Source organism: Hippocampus guttulatus, chromosome 12 (assembly GCF_054856545.1).
Source record: "Hippocampus guttulatus isolate MCC_2025c chromosome 12, RoL_Hgut_1.0, whole genome shotgun sequence".
NCBI lineage: Eukaryota > Metazoa > Chordata > Actinopteri > Syngnathiformes > Syngnathidae > Hippocampus > Hippocampus guttulatus.
The window spans coordinates 11,544,065-11,563,736 of NC_141272.1; the positions used below are offsets into that span (position 1 = coordinate 11,544,065).

At 43.1% G+C, this 19,672-nt stretch overlaps 1 protein-coding gene across 3 annotated transcripts in view; it reads left to right on the forward strand.

Annotated features, from left to right (window-relative positions):
• cux1a (cut-like homeobox 1a) overlaps positions 1–19,672 on the forward strand; it is an 87,436-nt gene that overhangs the window by 43,367 nt on the left and 24,397 nt on the right. For all 3 annotated transcript variants that reach the window (XM_086124645.1, XM_086124646.1, XM_086124647.1), the window contains exons 4-8: positions 2,069–2,147; positions 6,625–6,762; positions 10,513–10,636; positions 12,987–13,063; positions 13,150–13,216. In XM_086124645.1, coding sequence (XP_085980771.1) covers positions 2,069–2,147; positions 6,625–6,762; positions 10,513–10,636; positions 12,987–13,063; positions 13,150–13,216 — 485 coding nt within the window. The remainder of the gene's footprint in view (positions 1–2,068; positions 2,148–6,624; positions 6,763–10,512; positions 10,637–12,986; positions 13,064–13,149; positions 13,217–19,672) is intronic.

The window sequence follows — 19,672 nt, forward strand, 5'->3', positions numbered from 1 at the left end:
AGCCGTCCGAGGGCCAGATGTTTTGCGGCAAAACAAAAAATCAAGATGAATCAAAGCCATGTGAAGAGATTTATTAGGTTCCCACAAGAGCGCAGGCAGAATTACATGTATCCCACTTTGTTTACAGTGGCGAGGACCTCTAAACCTCCCATCAGCAACACTACTGGTTTGGCTGGGAATGTGAAGACTTAATATTTGGACTTACGTAGGCTTTTGTCTCTACCCGCCAACCCCCACCGCGAATGTGCTGTGGAGCTGGAAGACAAACACATTCCTGTTTAGTCTGAGTGTGTGAGGCACAGTAGTCAGCTGTAGCGCTGCCCAGTACAGTAGCAACATCTGAATGTCTTTATTTGGCATCTGTTTCCCTTCATTTAGACTCGACTTTCAGATGTGTTGTCGGCCTACTCGGCCTGCTTCTCTTATCGAAGCGCGACAGTCAGTCTATCGCTGTTTCACCATTGACAAGCGTATTAATACATCTCCTGTGTGATAACAGAATTAATCCCTTATGGATCCATTCTAATGCTGTCCATTCCGATTAATATGTGGGACGGAACGCATGCCCTGTCCTCTCGTGTTAATGGCTGCATTGGTCATAGATCCACGCTGTATTGCCTGCTAAGAGCTGACTGAATAATCTGCTCCCGCTGTGGCTAGAAAGACTGAGCCAGCTGTTTAATGATGTCAGCGGGTTGGAGGGGATATGACCACACTTGCACTCACTCACTCATTCACTCGTTCGCTCAGGACAGACAGACAAACGGACGACACAAATACACAGCAAATGGAACGCGCCCGTCGCAGTCTGAACAGCTGAGCTGATTGCACAGGAAGGAAACACAACAACTTTGGTTACATGCAACATACCGACACACAGTCTGCTCGGGGTGGACGACTCTGTCTCTAAGCCACCTAGCGATACAGGTTTCGTTCGCCACTGTGCCATTTGGGACTGTAAACCTTAATATGGCGGAGTTTTGGCGTGATAGCAAAGCAAGTACGTCCCGCTGATGAGGCGGTACCATATCTATAGCCAGAAAATGCCGCCCTGTTAAAAAAAAAAAAATTGAATGCGGTTTTGTTTTCAACTTTTATTTTGTGCAGTCATGTTTCGAAATTGCGACCAAAATGGTTGCACTTGCGGCTTCTTCTCTCTGTTTTCCATTGCGCATCCGCAGACCGCGTTGGATTGCACGTGGACCGCAGATGCAGGACACGGTTGCTGCATTTGCAAAATGCCACTTTTCAGGGTTCATGTTGGTACGTGTACCAAGCATGCGCATTAGTCCATGCATCCTTATCGATAAACACATTTGTAGTGCAGTGGACCATATGCACGGCAACCCATTAAACATTTCTGGTGAAAAGGTCAGATGCCATTTGCGTTTCCTCCGTCAACATGTTCTAAGCTGCTGAGACAGCAATTGACCAAAAAATAACCTCCTTCCTTAAACGCATTATAACCTGGGGTTGTGTAATAAGTATACTCAAGTACTTAACTATATATTAAATTCATATAGAACCGCATAGAGTTTTAACACGTGCTGCGTGACCCACAACTACAAAAGACATGGAAAGTGAATATTCGTCGCGCCACTTTTACCATCACAACTAATACAGAAAAGAGTCGGTGGCAGTTGGAGCTCCGTCTCCCTCATTGCTCTGCGATTACTACGTCTGGCTGAGCCAGCTGCTCTCGTCACGAAGCTACTGTCGCAGGGATCGAGAGACTCTGGAGCCGTGAGCACATTGATCCTGTCAGTAGTAGATACTTGCCTTTATTATTATTATTTTTAGTCATATAGTTTTCTTTATTGGTTCTGTTTTATATTTTCATAAACCCAATTTCATTGTTTCCGTGCCATGGGTCGGTATTGGTGCAACCTTACTGGAAAGTAGTCGACTACTACGTTTGCCAATGGAAAGACAAACTCAACTGTACTGCTTGGGGCAAAGTGTGAAAGTTCAAAGGTCAATGTATAGCCATTAACACCTATGGATCTCACCTCACACATCTGAGGTGATGTGAACTCGCTTACACTTCATTTCTCTTTTGCCTTGACAGATCGACGCCCTCAGTAAGAGGAGTAAAGAAGCAGAGGCCGCCTTCTTAAACGTGTACAAGAAAATAATCGATGTCCCAGGTAAGACGAGTCATCGTGCTGTTTCCTCGCGTCGTCAGGCTACAAAAAATGTCGTCAGCGGGACCCTTTCATGCATGCAGGCAGCACCAACAGATGAGGAAAGGGAAAAGCATGACACCATCCCTCTGGTGCTCCGCCGCGGTGCATCCAGGCGTGCTGCAGCGTCCTATTATGTCCACATGAGATCTCGTCTGCACTGCCTTTAAGAACGTCTTAAAAAAAAAGTTGTCCTCATGTGCTTGTCGAGCGCTGCCGCGACGTACATGAGCAGTCACGGCGTCGAGGTCGGAGAGGGACACGCAGCACCGCTGGTGGGAGATCTTAGGCTACACGGGTGCCCTGAGGGGGCCACGTATGTCGGAACAAGAGGCGTCAAGTTCATCTATAGCGTAAGGAGGTCATCATATTCCCACACGGTTAGACCTACAGTAATATCTTTGGATTGTACTGCTCCCAATAAGTCAGCGGCGGCACTGACGGGGGCTATTATTAACTTGCAGCAAGACAATGATGTAATGCCTGATGCACACACAGCAGCAACCTGACTAATGCAGCGGTCTTGAAAGTGGAAACAGTGTGTTTTGTTCTGTCTTCTATCAGCTAAAGGCCTGGTTAGTCAGCCCAGTGTGCTCTGCTGGAGATTAAAGGTGTCTGGTGAGTGCGTTTAGCACCAGTGGCCCACAAGTCAGACTACTTTTAACGGGCTGTACAGTAGATTCGAAGGAGGAGGGGTGGCGATGATGGTGTACGTGAAGGACAAAGGTTTGATAAGGCAGAGAAAGTTACATTTCAAGGGCGCCAACTTGGAGGCAGATAGGAGTCTCCATTCAGGGTGTGTGGTTATGTTGCCCAGTGTTTGTTTGTACTGTGTGTGCGCAGCCGATGTGTGAACACGCATGCGAGCATGTAGCTTTACCCTGCATGGTGTGTCACCTTGACAGCACAGAATCAGCATGAAACTCTCCAATCGTTCTCTGCTGATCTCTCATTAGCATAGTTAAGATATCTAACTGTGTCAGACATGAGGCGCGCGCACAGTCCTTACCCCCAGCTGTAAGCTGTCAGTTCCTCTTATCTGTACTACGCACGCACACACGCACACACACACACACACACAGAAAATGCTCTTTTCGCTGGCATGCTGATGAGCGTCGCCTGCGTCTCTTGGCTGCCTGTCACCAGTCTGCCACCCATGAGCACCAATCAGATGTGATTGGCCTGACTGACAGGGCTCTCTTCATCACACTGACAGTTAACCCTGCTGTGTATTCAGACATGTTGGGAAGATGCCTCCAGAAAGTTGTCTTTCTTCCGCCTCCCTTTTTGGGGTTTTTTTTTTACATATTCGACGCCTTCCATGTTTCTTGTCATGTGTGCTGTCAAGGCCATTCTAAGGAAATAACTTTGTTATTCACGGTCATCGCTAGTAGCTAGCTATCCATTAACCACTTGATTGCGACATGTCAGAGGCCACAGTTGATTTATGTTCTTTTATGCTTGTCTTTAAGTCACAACATGAAGAAATACAATATAAATAGGGATGCAATGATTATTCAAATAAATTCAATAATTCGATAACAAAAAAAAAAGATTAAAGCAAAATCAGTGTGTCAAAGCTACGCAGAGCCTCTTTTCCACACAGACTAATGTTACTGCGGTTGCATGTATCACTCCATGCAGAAATACGTTGGCGGCAAAGTAGGAGGATAGTCTGTTCAAGACAGTGAATGTCCCAAAGAGGGTAAAGTGCAATGTGTACCACAACAGCAAGTCCACAATCTCCAGCAGAGATAATAATTATGTTAGCTAATTTAACGTAGCCTACCACTGCCATTTGAAACGTATTCTAATAACCCCACAAATGGACAAAAGACACTGCTGCCGGTCTACTGCCAGTCCCTTCAATGAGCAAACAGTAAGAAAACAACACATAATAAGAGCTGTAATTCACGAGCTGCTGATGGGTTTGACTCACTCAGATTAACTTAACATTTTAATAGGTCGCTACCTTTACACTCTCATTAGCTAACCACTCACCAGGCCAGGCCTGCGATTGATTGATCAAAAACGTACAGTAGGCCTCTACATTAACTTTTGGACTGGTAGCACTGGTATGACCAGCTTTTTTGGTTGGTTGCACCAACACAGAATTGATCGCACCCTTTTTCTTTGGGACGGTAAAGTCTGACCATATTTGCTGATGCATAGTTGCCACAATTGGTATACTGTACCGTAGTTGGCCAGTTTGTGATGTGAAGATTAACATTGACTGAAGACAGATTTTACTGTCACGACAACTTTTTTGGGAACAAGCAGCGGCTCACCGAACAGAAGACAAAAAGGGAAACGATACTATGGTAAAAACTTAAAACAGCAATGCAACAATAATAACGTCTGACAGCGAAACAACTGGAAATGTGTTTTATTTGTATTATTATTATCTAATTTGAATACTTTGCATAAGTAATGTTGTATATCCAACATTTAAAAATATTTTACAATTGCTGTGTGAATTTTGCATGTCCTCCCTGTGCCTGCATGGGTTTTCTCCGGGTACTCTGGTTTCCTCCCACATTCCAAAAACATGCATGGCAGGTTAAATTGTTCCTAGGTGTGAGTGTGGGAGCGGATGGTTGTTCGTCTATGTGTTCCCTGCGATTGGCTGGTAACCAGTTCAGGGTGTACCCCCGCCTCTTGCCCAAAGACAGCTGGAACAGGCTCTAGCACGCCGGCGACCCTTGTGAGAATAAGCGGATCAGATAATGGGTGGATGGATGTATAAACACGCACAATTTTTTTTTTACACATTACTGATATTTTTATTTATATACAAGACTTAACAAAGGCACCAAAATATATGTTAATTGTTTAAGAGGAGCCGCTGCGGGTGCCCGCGCTTCCATCAAAAGAAAAGTTAACATAAAATGACAAAATAATACAAGACAACACATTAGACACAATCGTGCAATCTATGTAGTTCGCGTCTTGCTGAACGCGAGAGGTTCCGATGTTTAAATTGGCGATCGCTTAGTACAAGTTTCGTTCGAGACCAAACCATCCATATACATCGTGTGTTTTTCAACATAAGTACCAAAGGCATTTATAATTCCACATGCACCAGACAAGCGCGCAATCTCCTTTGCCAAAATTGCTGTGCATGTCGTAAGCGCCTCAGTGAACTTGAGCGAGCTGAATTGGAAGCCGTTCATGATAAATCAAATCGTGCTAGTTAAGTTAGATGGGCGGCAACGTGGCAAAGTACACATCCAGACTTGGATATTTATTTCTTTAATTTATACAGGCAGGGTTTAATCTGACGCACATTCCACCTTCTGTGTGCAGTGTGATAGAGGGACACAGAGTTGGAGCGCCTTCGCTATATGCTCCGGCAGGAGCCTTAAAACATGTACTCGCGCTGCGCCACAGGATGAAATGATGAGAAATATGACTTAGCAAAGGTTTTATGATGGCTGAGTTTGACTGGGATGAACAGATTAATTAAATTTCAATCGAACTGTCTCTATTTTGAAAATTTGAAGTACATTTTTCATTTATTATACTTTTTTTTTTAAAGGTAATTCTCCATGGAAAATTCAATCGACACTCTGCTGTGCTTCTTCGGTTGCACATCACACAAAGAAACAAACCATATCCAAGCAGGCATGCAAAGTGAAATGTCAGTGACGGGAGACGTGTAAATGGTGACCCCTGCTCCTGAGTTGGGCTGGGATTATTTATTTACGGTTTTCTTAATTGACTTGACACTATTTCTTATGGCTATAATGTTTTCAAATCTGAACAGTATCACAGAATGGTTTGTGTTCCTTTTTTTATTTTTATTTTTTTAAGTAGGAGCACACACACAACACAGGTGTCAACCTCTGGTCCTCGAGGGCCACTATCCTGCATGTGTTCGATGTTTTTCCCTCCTCCGACACACCCGATTCAAATGATCAGCTCATCAGCAAGGAGCCTGATAATGATACTTATCTTAAAATCAGATGTGCTGGTGGAGCAAAACTTCTACGACATGCTGGATAGTGGCCCTGGAAGACCGGAGTTTGACACCACGGAACAATGCAAATAGCTCCCCTTCTAAGGGGTATCAGTGTCCCGAAAGCCATTATACACTGCCTATTTTGTATTTCATTTCAGATAGCATTCCAAGAGTTGTGAGGCCGTCAGAAATTAACAGTAGCTTTGCAACAGTTACTTGTTAGCCCACTGTTCTATGATAACGCCAGCACTTGCGATATTCTGTCCTTGACGGCGCTAGCGGTTCTTCGCTGAGGGAGCAGAGGTCACGGTCGGCGGCAAAATAATGGTCCCGGAGCCGTTAGAGATTCATCGCCTTGCTCAAGGACACCTTAGCGGGGTCAAACGTTTGCTCTCACAGGGCCTGATGAATGCCGTTATTGCATTCTTGTAATCTGCTTTGCGCCTGGTGTTAAATGTTGTGCGTGTACTCCTGTGGTAGATCCCGTACCTGTGCTGGAGCTGGCTCAGCAGCTGCAGCTGAAGCTCCAGAGGATGCACGACATTGAGACGGAGAACACCAAACTTCGAGAGACACTGGAGGACTACAACAAAGAGTTTGCAGAGGTCAAAAACCAAGGTTAGATTCAAATATACAGATCTATATATATCTTGTAGATCTATATTTAAAATTGGTGCTTTAAAATAAGCAGTAAAATATGGCCTGCAGGCAACCAAGAATTTACATTATCACGAGGCCTGTATGATTTGTTGCATCACATCCACCTCACATTTTTGAGGTTAGGGGATCAAAGCCAGGCTCTGGTCTTTTTGTTCTTTATGTTCCTTTAGGCCAGAATGAATTTAGAAAATTATCTCATTGCAATTTTTTTTTTAACTCAGTTTTCCGATTGCGATTTAATATAGAATTATTTTTCAAGGTTTTTTTTTTTAACAAGCATGGACAATAAATAAACCTGTATTACAATAAATTTATTGACTGACCCATGTTTTCCGCCCCAATGGCAGCCTTTGCAATTTGAAAATTGCACTCTACTACATTTAAATGTCAATTTGACTTGTATTAATTATTCCGCCCCATTGTACTTCAATCATGTTTCCCACTGAAATTAATAGAAATGGAATTACCGGTAATCCTTTCCAGCCCCACAACCAGCAAAAGGACAAATGTTCCTAACCAAAGTGCGGTTGTGAGAGGGGGGAGGGGGTGCAGGGGGGGGACGACAATATTTCCTTTCACAACACATGAAAATGATGAAAAGCAAAAGTATCACCAGGGAGCCTGTTAATCAGATTTGAAAATAAATAATCCATCCTGACATCACAAGCAACTTGAGAGCCGTGTGCCACTTTGAATTAGGGCTTTATAAATCTTGAGTGTGATTTCGAAATGGTTGCAATTAGAATTAAAAATAGATGGCCCGACAAGTCTGTGCAGTGAAAATGTGAATAGAATCTAGTGTTCCTCCCAGGTCCACGACATTAACGGCAGTATGTTGATGACATTTTTACAGTGGAGAGAAACCTGCACGCCGGACGTTTTCAATCCACATTTGGAAATATTTGAACGCCTCGTGCATTATTAAAAGCACAAAATGTACAAGGTTTTACTCTTCCAATTAGGTTTTCATGGGGAAAGAACATGTGGCACATTTTCATGAATAAAAAACGACAAGCTACCTCGGGGTAAAGAAAGATGGAAAAAGTGACAAAGGCGGAGATGAGCGAAAAGGAGTTATAAAAGTGCTTTAATTTGAAGTCCAGGGCAGGGTGGGGAATAGCGAGAGGAGGAGGGCTAGAGGGAGCAGGGAATGTTTTGGAATCTCCCCTTTTTTCTCAGCGAGGGTTAATTGGGCCAGCTCGATAGCGGCAGGGTTCCATTCTGCCATTGATTTTCCTGTTCCCTCATCCTTTATCCCTACTTCCCGCCTCAATAGATGGGGGGATATTTAAACCCCAAAACACGCCGTGTAACTCCCACTCCTGTTAAACACACACGCACACACATGCCGAGCTGCACATGCACGCACACACATACAAATGGAGCGGGGGCCATTGATCCTTGCAACCTAAATGTTTAAAGTTCAGTTAAGCAGTTAAGGGGTAAGAGGGCTCTGAGGGGACTCTCCTATTGATTATGTGTCAGAGTAGTGAGACCGGAGTTTAAATCACACGGGGCGTGCGCACACAAGGCGTGCACACACACACACTCACATGCATGCTAAGAGCCCTCAGTCGAAGGCTGCAATGCTCTTTATCACTGTCTCAGGCATTTATATCTTTCTCTGAGAAATCCACACACATACACAAGAGGCCTATTTATTACTCCAGTTATGTGTTAGATTTATTTCCGGGCCACCCCGTGCAGAGCCCAGTCGTCAGCGGGTTATGGGGTTTCAGCACTAATGCAGTCCTAATGAATACGGCGTATCTGCTCTCGGAGAACATGAGTGTACCCTCCGTCCGCTTTGGATGGAAAGGCCAGGCAGGAGCCTCCGGTGCGCGTGGAGCAGGTCCTAGTTGTGTTGACTTGGGAAGCTCACACACACACACACACACACACACTCAGACGTGCACTGGCACACACTGGAAGTGTGAAGCGCCTGAATAATACGACAGCAGTACACCTTTCCTTATCTTTAAAATGTATTTTTACCTCCCAACTGATATCGAGTGGTGTCTCAATATCTGAGTGACACTACTTTTACTAATTTTTTCGAGACGCGAGCCATGGCTTGGCCGAAAATTTTGCTTTGATTTGTAAGCGTAGACCTGAGATACCGGTATCGTATGATGACGGTGAACTCAACTCGATTCACTTCACAGTGAGCGTCACTGAATTGGTGAACAGTTCTCCACATTTTTCAAAAGATTTTCAAGCTGTTTAATGTCACCTCTAGTTGAAGTTTACTGTCAAACTAACATGAAACAAAGACAATTACACCTTGTATATTAAAAATAAAAAAAGCACATAACTTACCCTTTCAGTTCACTAGCTTCATGCCAACTGTAAATAGCATCCATCGATGTTGCAACACCTGCATTAAGCAATGGATAGACCACAAACGGTGCAGCAATACACTTAGAAAGACCGGTACTCTGTAATGTATTCTTTATCCTCGGCAAAGACAGACTATTATTGGTGTCGAATGGATGAGCTGGGAGAAATTTAGACCTCTCAATGAACTGTCTGTTTGTATTATACTGCAACCAGGTGGTCAAGGCAGGCACACCAATAAGTGTAGCACAGTGACCATTCAAGTGATGCAATGTGACAAAAACTGTTCATTTTAAATTCTGTTGAAAAATGTCTTTCCTGTATGTATTTTATGAAGTACTCTTAACCTTTTTCCATGTCAAACACACAGTACAACATTTTTAAGGCTTAAATGGCTTAATAGCATTTTCCTTCATTTCAATGGGACAAGATGATTTAAGAAATTTGAGTGTTTTTGGGTTATGAGCAGGTTAACATAACAGACAATTAACCTTGTGTCTCAGTGCTCTACTTTATTTGTTTTGGATTCATGTCAGGGGTTTTATTTTATTCAACTCTGATTTCAATTTTTGTCAAAATGGAAATTTTATTTTAGTTAGTATTTGTGTTGTTTTGAACGAAAGGGACATTTGGTTTTAATCTTGTGTTCTTTCCCATGTGGCCTGACCGACCTCAAAGAGAACTTTTGACTTGTTGAAAACATTTATTTGTAGGCCTTTTAGATTTGAATTTGAGTAACCTGATCTAAAGTCTTCACTGAGGCTAACATGCATGTTTTTTTTTAAGAATGGGGGGGTGTCAGAGTATTCGTAGAAAACTAATGCAATCACAGAGACAACATGCAGACTCCACACAAGAAGGCTCAAGATGATATTTACACTTTAATTTATTTTGTAATCAAATCATAAGACCATAATGACAAGCTGATCACCGTTCAATTACTTGGATAATGAGTGTTAAGTTTAGATCAAATTGAGAAGAAAAGAACTCAATAGATTTCACTCAACTGAGCCTGATACGAACAGATCACAGGAGTGTTTGTATGACACCTGCTATTAAACTATAAATCGTTTGATTTCAATGTGTTGTCATTGCATTTAATAGCCTCACAAGCTTTGTCTAATCTAACATTAAAACATTTCATAAATCACCAAAAAGTCCAAATAGCCTTGCTAACCACTGCCTGTAGCACTTAGTTTGCTTAAACAGTAACCTTTTACATACAATACAAAATGTGTGCATATAGCAGTTCTTTCATTTTGATTTTTTTTAAACAACCCTATTTTCTACATTGCCTCTTTATTCACATTCTTTGTGTTTTTATTGCCTCTATTTGTATTCACTGTTGACCCGTGCTTCTCCCTCCCGCAGAGGTGACCATCAAGGCCTTGAAGGAGAAGATCCGCGAGTATGAGCAGTCGCTGAAGAACCAAGCTGAGAACCTGGCACAAGAAACGCAAATCCAGTTACACAACGACTATGCAGAGAAAGAGAGGTGTGCGTGCGTGCGTGCGGCTGTTGTGATTTGAGTCATTGGATGATCACATGATAGATTTTTTTCTTTTTTTTTTTTTAATTTAAAAAAAACAAGCATTCGGTCTTCATCAGTTCAATCAACCCATTTGCATTGCGTTACTCATTGCCTAGACTCTTTTAGATAAATGGCGGATTGGACAGTAAAACAATGGCTGATTTCTCCCATGGCTGTGCCACTTAGTGTGATTGGAATCAGCCACCTCAGGCTGCTATTTTCTCTCTTCGCCACAAACTATTTCAACCATCCTGTCTGGATTTAATGTTACACATGGGTCTTTTTATTGGCTCCGGGAGTGGAATGAAACCCTAGAAATAGCTTGATTTGATATCCTGAAGATTAGCGTTCATAATTAATTCTAATGGGCCACTTCCTCGTTTGATAAAAAGCCGTTTGGATTTCTTTTGTTGAATGTTGATTTTTGTCAGAAACATAGGGCGCTTGTGCTTGCAGTAATGAATCATAAAAAATACATTGGCGCCAGATATTTTATCAATGTAAAATGTTATCTTGTGGTGCCACATTAAGTTGAATTTGTCAAAGGCATGTGTTAAATGTGGTTATCCTGGTTCGTGTTTGTGATATTTCAAAGTTTAAAGAGACATGCTTGTGTTCTTAGAAATGACAGTGAACGACTTTGGCATCTTATGCCTCTGATTAGATAGACCAGAAACCACAGGACCAGAGGGAAAAAAAACACTCTTATGATGATGATTTTTTTTTTGTGAACTGTTATTATTGTTATTATTTTTTGGGTGAATCCCCTCTTTCTCACAAGTGTCCTGGTGTCATGTGGGAGCGATCAGTCTCACATGGAGAAAACACACACGACCTAGGGGAGAACGTGCAAAATACACACAGGAAAGCCGGAGCTGAGATTCAAACTCAGAACTGTGAGGCAGAGTACTGTACTCGTTCGCCTGTTGACATACTCGTTGGCCTATTTGAGAAATGGTTTGTGTGTGTGTGTGTGTGTGATATCGCATTTAGAAAATGTGGTCCAAAAAAGATCTTCAGTTTAGTGTAAAACGGTACAACTTCATTATTCTCAATGTCGACCATTTTGTGTCTTCTTGGGGAACCCTCTTCTCTGGCTGACAAGTTTCAATTAAAAATATCCACCAATTACTCGAGTAGACCTAAATTCCAAGACATCAACGGGTCCAAATTACTGAAGTTTCCAATCAATCAATCAATGAATCAATCAAACAAACTTTATTTATATAGCACTTTTCATACATAGAAATGCATTGAAATGCTGTACAATGCTTTAAAACATTTCAAACTTTTTTCCCAAAAAAAAAAAAAGCCGACACTTACCCAAAACCCGACTTAACTCGCACAAATGGAAGATTATTGGTGAGAAGAGCAGAGTGGGCAGGAAAATAGGTCATTTATGAGGTTAGCAATTGTTTTTTTTTTTTTGTTATGAATTTCCACTTGTCACGTTGCTACCCAAAGCAAGTGAGACTGAGACTCCTGCAATTGCAAATGTACTTCTACAGTATATTTAGTCATTTCTGAAATATTTCAGCCCATCTTAACAAAATCATCAGGTGCCCCCCGGCTCGCAATAAAGTACAGCATTACAGCACGTTGTTCATTTAAATGTCAATCCTTTTACGCCTTGCGAGCTCATTGCCCAATTTAAGACATAGAGACGAAGAAGATGAGTTGTCCGATTTGCATTTCCTGTACGTCAGTGTTTTATAGCCCCCTTCCTGTCTGACTGAGGGCCCACTTCCTGCCTGTGAGAGGGGGCAGCAAATGGATGGCACCTCTGATGCGTACGTGGCTTCTTCAAGGAGCGAGCGAAGGAGAAAGATGAAAGGATGAAATTGAGGGCAGGGAGAAAAAAAATGGAGATGACAGGAGAGACGGCGCGGCGGAGAAGGGGGGCATCAAAGAGCGCCATAAAGACACTCTTTGTGCTAGATTATTGATGTTTTTACACGCGGCGGCAATTTCTGAGCAGAGACTAACTTTTTATATGCCAAGAATGAATCTATTTTATCCGTGTGGTTTTTGGAGGCCCACGCCTCCCCGCCTGCTTCCTCGACGTCCACCCCCTCGGCGCTGAGTGCCCCAGTGGCTAGACATTCCTGCCTAATAGGACTACTTCATGAGGAGTTGGTTGCATTGGAGGGATTTTTACTCGGGGGTGGGGGTGGGGGTGGGGGGTGACACCTCAGAAATGGTGGGAAAAATGAAGAATAGCTGCGGTTGCCGCAAAGTCTAAACCCCAGGATTTATTGACGCAGTCTAGCTGTGACATTGTGCTCTCTAACGTGACTTTTGCCTGCCTTGGTAGGAAATTACAGGAGAGCCAAGATTCCATGTCGTCACGGTTGGAAGAGGCCGAGCACAAGTCCCAGTCCCTCCAGACAGGTAATCCACCCTGAAGGAACTAGAACATTTGACGTCGCTTTAGTTAAAAGTGTATCTAACAACTCTCTTGTCATTGTTTTTTGCAGTCCTTGAAACAACTCAGGCCGAGCTCTTTGATTTGAAGGCAAAATACGACGAGGAATCCTCAGCAAAGTATGTGTCTTCTCCACCTCCTCCTCCTGTTTCTCTCACCCCCTCCATAGTCTATTCCTGACATAATCATCCTGTTTAGTGTACCTCTTTGCCTGGAAACTCCCTCTCCTCTCGGAACTGCTGGATTGTCTCCCACAAGGCTCAGCCAGCCTCAAAATCCCGGCATTAACCCTGCACTGTAAATACTGACAGGGACTGTGATGCGTTCTGCAGCCACAGCGAGCACAACATTTCCTTGTCGTGTCAAAGTGCACCCCAGCATGCACTGCAATCCCAAATTTCCTGAAGCATTATCTGGAGGGAGGTGGGGGAGGGTGACTGTGAGCACAGATGTGAACACAAACATTTAAATCAGTTAGCATTTGGCATGGTGATCAAAGACTGGATTTATTGAGTGTGATTTTAATTTGATCATCTCATGTCCCCAATCCTGTCATTTTAGATGATTTTAAAATAACGTACTTGCACAAAAAGGGGGGTAATAACATTACAACAACATGCATGCCTTTCTTATTACTCTATTTCAGCAGCATCCACATACTCGGAAATGCTACCGTATAACAACAACTGACTTTGAGCAAGCATTTTGATGTTCCCTTTTTTCCATTGACGGGACAATGATTGGGATTCCCTCTGAATTATTAAGGAATCAAAACTTGTCAGCGTTAACGAGTAATCTTCCCTTATGTGTATCACACAAGAGTCCTTTTGAACCATCCCTACTTTTGATACCAGTTGAGAAATCAAAGGGTCAGGCTCTTCGGCATGATAGCCAGATTGTGTCGATAATTGTAGGGACGTCATCACTCACCCAGGTGCCCCACTGCTATAATCTTAGCCACTTACAAATTCGGTCACAAAAAGTTCCTTACCAGCGTGGAATCACCGTCGATGGGCTCACACCTAATGCTTATATAACACTCTCTTCTTGGGGGCCACGTCATCGGATGAACAAAATGGGATAGTCGTGAGACAACACGGCGAGGATGGGACGGGTACACGCGGCAGGCCGTTATTGGCAGGGATGTGTGGCAAGATGTTTAAATGGTCAAATACAACTACTACTGCCACGGACAGCATATTTTTTACTCTGAGGTTATACATTGCCCACTTACGACTCTTCTAAGGCTCATCAATTTGTTTAATTGACCTACAATGCCTGTTGTGGCATACCCCATTTGTTTATAACGCTTAGTGTTGACTGTGTTAGGGCGAGAGCGTTCTCCGTTACTCACAATGTGGTCATGTGAATGTGAATTAAGGCTCTTTTTACATGTTTTGGCAGAGGAGCTCGATTTGTGAATTAGTTGCTGACAGAAAAGAAATGTTATCAAATGTGTACCCCACCGCACTTGTGCCCACTTTGGAGTGGTGCCAAGGGAGTGGAGCTTCCGGGCCACAAACCATCCCTCTTCCCAAATTCATTATTTATTTTAACGTACGCCTAAACTGTAAGATGACTGATCCATACAGATCAATGTATTGTGTTGGGGGAAAGTGGCCTTCTTTCCCCCGCGTGTTCATTGAATTTCGGACGAGGAGGATGTTGGTAATCCAAATAAAGGCTGGAGTCGATGAACAGTTTTTTCAAAGCTTTTAACAACAGAATATTCCGGGCACCCGTGGTTTACAGACAATGGCTGCTGTGGTCACGAGTGCGAAGCAGGAAGGGATTCACATCATTTTTATATCATCAGAAGGGCGCACCAAACCTCAAGGTGTGACATCAGAACTTTCGTTTCTCCTCAACCGATTCTTAGCTTGTATCAAGTGGTGCATTCCTTTATCTGTGCGTCTCTACAAAGTCTCCAGTAGGGAGTGTTCCAATTTTAAGTGATGATTGCTTCAAGGACGCAGAGTCTCGCTGCGAGCATGTGAAAGTTATACATAATGACTAAATATGAGCAGAATACACACTTCATTTGCTTGTGTTTGTTTTGTTAGAAACATACATGGGGAAGAGAACCTTGTAAAAAGAATCACGTATTAAATCGCAATTGCAATATTGTCGCGGTAGATTAGCAGTCTATTAGTAGTCTATTCGATAAGTTTTCAAAATCCTTCAGCCCCACTACTACAACCTCTTGTGCAAAATCTCTAGTACTTCAAAAATACATCTGCGAAGAGATCTCCCGCTTTCTGTCAGTACTGGTTTTAGCTTTTTCCAGGTTCTATAAATAAATAAATCTTTAAAACAATCTGTACTCAAGAGCCAGAGCAACCTCAGCTGATACCGAAGTGTCATTTGTATCAATGAAAACGTCCCACCTACTCCTTATCGCCAACCACATCATTTTCACAACAAATCAAACTCTCTTCAACCCAGGGTTCATTTGCAGAAAAATAAATAAATGACCAAATAAATAAGCTTGTGAGTCATAGAGGTTGTGACTGAAGAGGGACCCGTGAGTATCAGGTAGCTCCGATCCTCGAGAAGCTCCAATCCATCAGTATCGATCTTTCTAGCGGTGGCGAAGATGAAAACAGCTTTTTACTCGTCAGCACTCCACTCTGTGAAGTGGCACTTTGACGTTCACATCGCCGCGTTCCCTCGGGTGAGGTGGTGGAAGTGACCATTCAAAACAGCACAGATCCTAGTCAGACATGTCAGCGAAAAATGAAAACCGCTCCATTGTTTTGGCTTCGAGACTACCTGTAAAATGGTCGAATTGTTTCTGAATCCCCTCAATGTATAAAACACAGCGAATTACAAACTTAGCTCGGCGGGGTTTTTCTTCTCTCCCCCACCTTGGCCCATATTCACCGTGCCTGTCCATTAAGAGAGTTGTTAAATTGACTGGCTGTTCCAAACAGATCGATCCAACTTGCCTCATCCTCGCGCTACTTTTTCGACTTCTCCCTCACTCGCTACTCTCCACACTTTTACCTTTTATCTGTTTATGAGAGGACAGTCCACAGGAAGATTGCACAGGGCAACGGTGCCAATCAATACGTTCTATAGACTATCTGCAGTCACCCCTTTGCATTTTCTTTCGCCCGCAGCCCGATCGCACTCTCGCTCATTACTTTGTTTTTAGCCCTTCTTTTGCCCCTTTTATGTGGCAAGAAAGCACATTTTGTGTACAAGGGCCCCATTTGCTTGAATGGGCTAATAAACACATGCCTGTGCACATCTCGACGCACGCCCATGTACACATTCAAACGCACACGCTCGCTCGCTTGCTCACTCACTCGTGAGCCCGAGGCAGTCAGGGTCCTTGACTATGTGGCGTGCTGTGATCTGAAATTTTAATGCAACGCTTTAAAGCACACACAAACCCCTCTCTAACCCTGCACCCTCCCAGTCCTTGGAGTCCTCCCCCCCCGTTTACTGCTTGACTGAGCAAATCGCCAGTGTTTGGCTGAACACAACTTTTAACCCTTTGAATGCTTCACAGTTTGGCACCGCAAAAAGATGCGTTCATAAGTGCACGTTTTCACACAAGCGCTTGCATCCGTACACACACACGCACACTTGCTCTGAACTTGCTGCTAAGGAGGCCATTGCGTGACAAATCTCCCATCCTCTTGGTGCATTTGGGTAATCTGCCTTTTAAAACACACACGCACACACACACGCGCGTGCGCGCCGTGCGAATTTGTTCGATGTTGCAGTGCTGGGGACTGTGTGATCTCCAGCAGGAAGCAGACCTGCAGTTGTAGAGGAGCCCCCTCTCTGTGTTAGTTCTTTGAGGGTCTGGCTGGCTGTGTTTTACCCGTTTAGTCACTATTAAAGATTAATCATATATTGATCCATGGCTCTGCAGGGTGGTGCGCGCACGCGTTTGTGAGAGTGTGTGTGTTTGCACACACACGTGTAGTTTAATCTTTGTAAAGGCTTGGGGGTCCATTTGCGGAGGAACAAAATTGTAGGTGATGAGGGAGCACTTTGTTCAAATACAGTACACACACACACACTACTATTCAGTGGACTAAAAAGTACACACACTGTCACACTCGCACAACCAGCTTCCTTTTAAGCCTCCTTGAAATCCCCAAGGTAACGTTCACTGTGAAAATGTAATGTAGAAAGAAAAGAAAATGGGGTGATGAAAGCTGCTGGGCAAAAAAAAAAAGGAAAAACGCGGAAAAGCAAGCCGAGGTCTGGAGGCTACTGCGAAGAAGACGGGATCAGAGTGTGATAGAGGAGGGAAATGAAAATCTAAATCGGGGAATATCCTGCTGGCACAGAGGACACGGGCTGAAGTGGGGGTGGGGGTGGGGGGAGAGTAGCAACGTGGACGAGTTGCAGAAAAAGGAGAGTGGCAGTCATACAGTTGGTTTGGGTGGGGGGTGAAAAGGAAGTACATCTCTGGGCCTTTTTCAGAAGCTTTCCATCGCTCACCGATGACACTGGGTGCATCACACATGCTACAAAAAAAACTGCATTTTGTTAGTGTGCATTTGAAATGTGCTCTACAGCTCCTCCATGTGGCTGCTCCGTCTAAACTTTGGCTTTCATAAATCTTCACCTTATAAAGGAAACCACACCCCCCATTTCCAACGTTTTTGGATGCAAGCATGCATTCGCCTCATGGATAGTCGCTCCCTTTCCCTTGCCCGCCCGCCTGCCCAACTGTCAGAATATTCTGAAAATCCTTTCACTGTGATCTGCTTTGGCCCTCGGCCTCTAGCTTTGCCTTTATAATTCCCAAATAAAGCCAAATCCAAAGGTTATTTAAGAAGACTTTGTGCATCTGTACTTTGATTAAATGATCACATTTGGAGCGGGTGCGCTGGGTGTATTTGGGTTGCATTACGATATCCATAAATGCTCTCCATTACAAGCTTTTCTGGCTTGTTGCTTCTCTTACCTCACATTTGTGCGCGTGACAACACGCAGGCCGCTCGCGCGTGCACACACTATGGCTTAAGACAGGATAAAAGCTGGTGAGGTAGTGTACTATTATGTTGCCTAAATGCACACCAGATCCTTTTAACTCTTAGGGAAAGAATAAAAGTGGAGAGTGAAAAGCTCTCCTACCCTTATCTGAATTTTATTTCCTTCTTTTTTTTTAAAACTACATTGCCTTCGGCATGTTCTTGACCTGATATCAACTTTGTCTGTTATGTTAAACACATTCAAATTGGTACTTGGAAAGCCTGCGGGACGCAACACTGTTTCTCATAGTGTGACACGCAAATACAAAAGACTGCGACGCCTAATGGTTAGAGAGAGAGAGAGAGAGAGAGAGAGAGAGAGAGAGAGAGAGAGAGTTGATTGGGGTTTGTCTGATCTTTCAAGTTTCATAGAATATTGTTTTATGACTAAACTCATTACCAAAGGCAAGATTAGATGAAAAAAAATGTTTTTGTTTGTGACATTTTGTGGTAATCAGCAGTAAATGTGGCCTGGTCACCCAAATGACTTATGTTAGGCCAAAAAACCCCAGAGAAAACAAGCTTCTTGTGAAAAGTTGTACTTTATGCACAACAACAGCAACTTTGACCTGAATAGTCCTCAATATTTACACATTTCCAATTGCCAAACATTATAAGCTATTTGCATGCTATTTAGTTGCTACTGTACCAATAGTGTTTGTACCAGTGTATTTATGCAAATTATGTCATCACATCTACTTTATATTTAAATAAGCTCCGTCATCTTTTCTGTTTTGTGACACTGTTGTTGAGTTAACGTGACAAACGCTTTTATCAATCACAAGCTGCTTGTAATGGTCACATTTCCAGAGGTTCACAATGTTCGTCAAGAATTGTTTGCAGTGTTCTTCAAGAATTGTTTTAATACGTGCGATACTGCGTGCGGGCCATAGTTTGTTTATTTATTTATTTGATTTCATTTCGACTTTCCCAGCTTAATCCTCCTTCGAATTCCCTTTGATGGCATTTCACTGCAATTTTTTTTTGCCCCCTTTTTGTCTGTTGTAAAGTTCAACAAATACTAAAGGACAAAGTATTGCAAAGCAGTCAAATGTTCTGCCTGTAATTCATATCTTACTTGTGAGCGCTAAGGAGCAGAAATAGACAATGTTTTATCCATGAAATATTCTTTAAAATTAATCGACCAATTAATCGGTTGTCTGAAATTTATTCAACATGGACCAACATGGGCCCTGGTTAGCTTGTGTGCCTCAGGGATCAAATTGCTGCTCTCTGTGTACGCCGGCTTGCTCCCACATTCTAAAAACATTCATGTAAGGGTTGATTGAAGACTCTAAATTGTCCTTTGGTGTGACACTTGGTGTAAATGCTTCTTTTGCCTATATATGACCTAAATTTGGCTGGCATTCAGTCCAGGGTGTATGCCGCCTCTCCCCCATCGCCAGCTGGGATCAGCTGCAGCTCACCTGTGATGACCTAAACTTAACTCAACTGTATTTATAGAGTACTTTAAAACAACCACCGGTGTATCCAAAGTGCTGTACACAGAGCAAAATCAAGGTTATCCTTTCTGTTAAATGGTGTCAATTACAATAACAGTTAACATTTTCTATT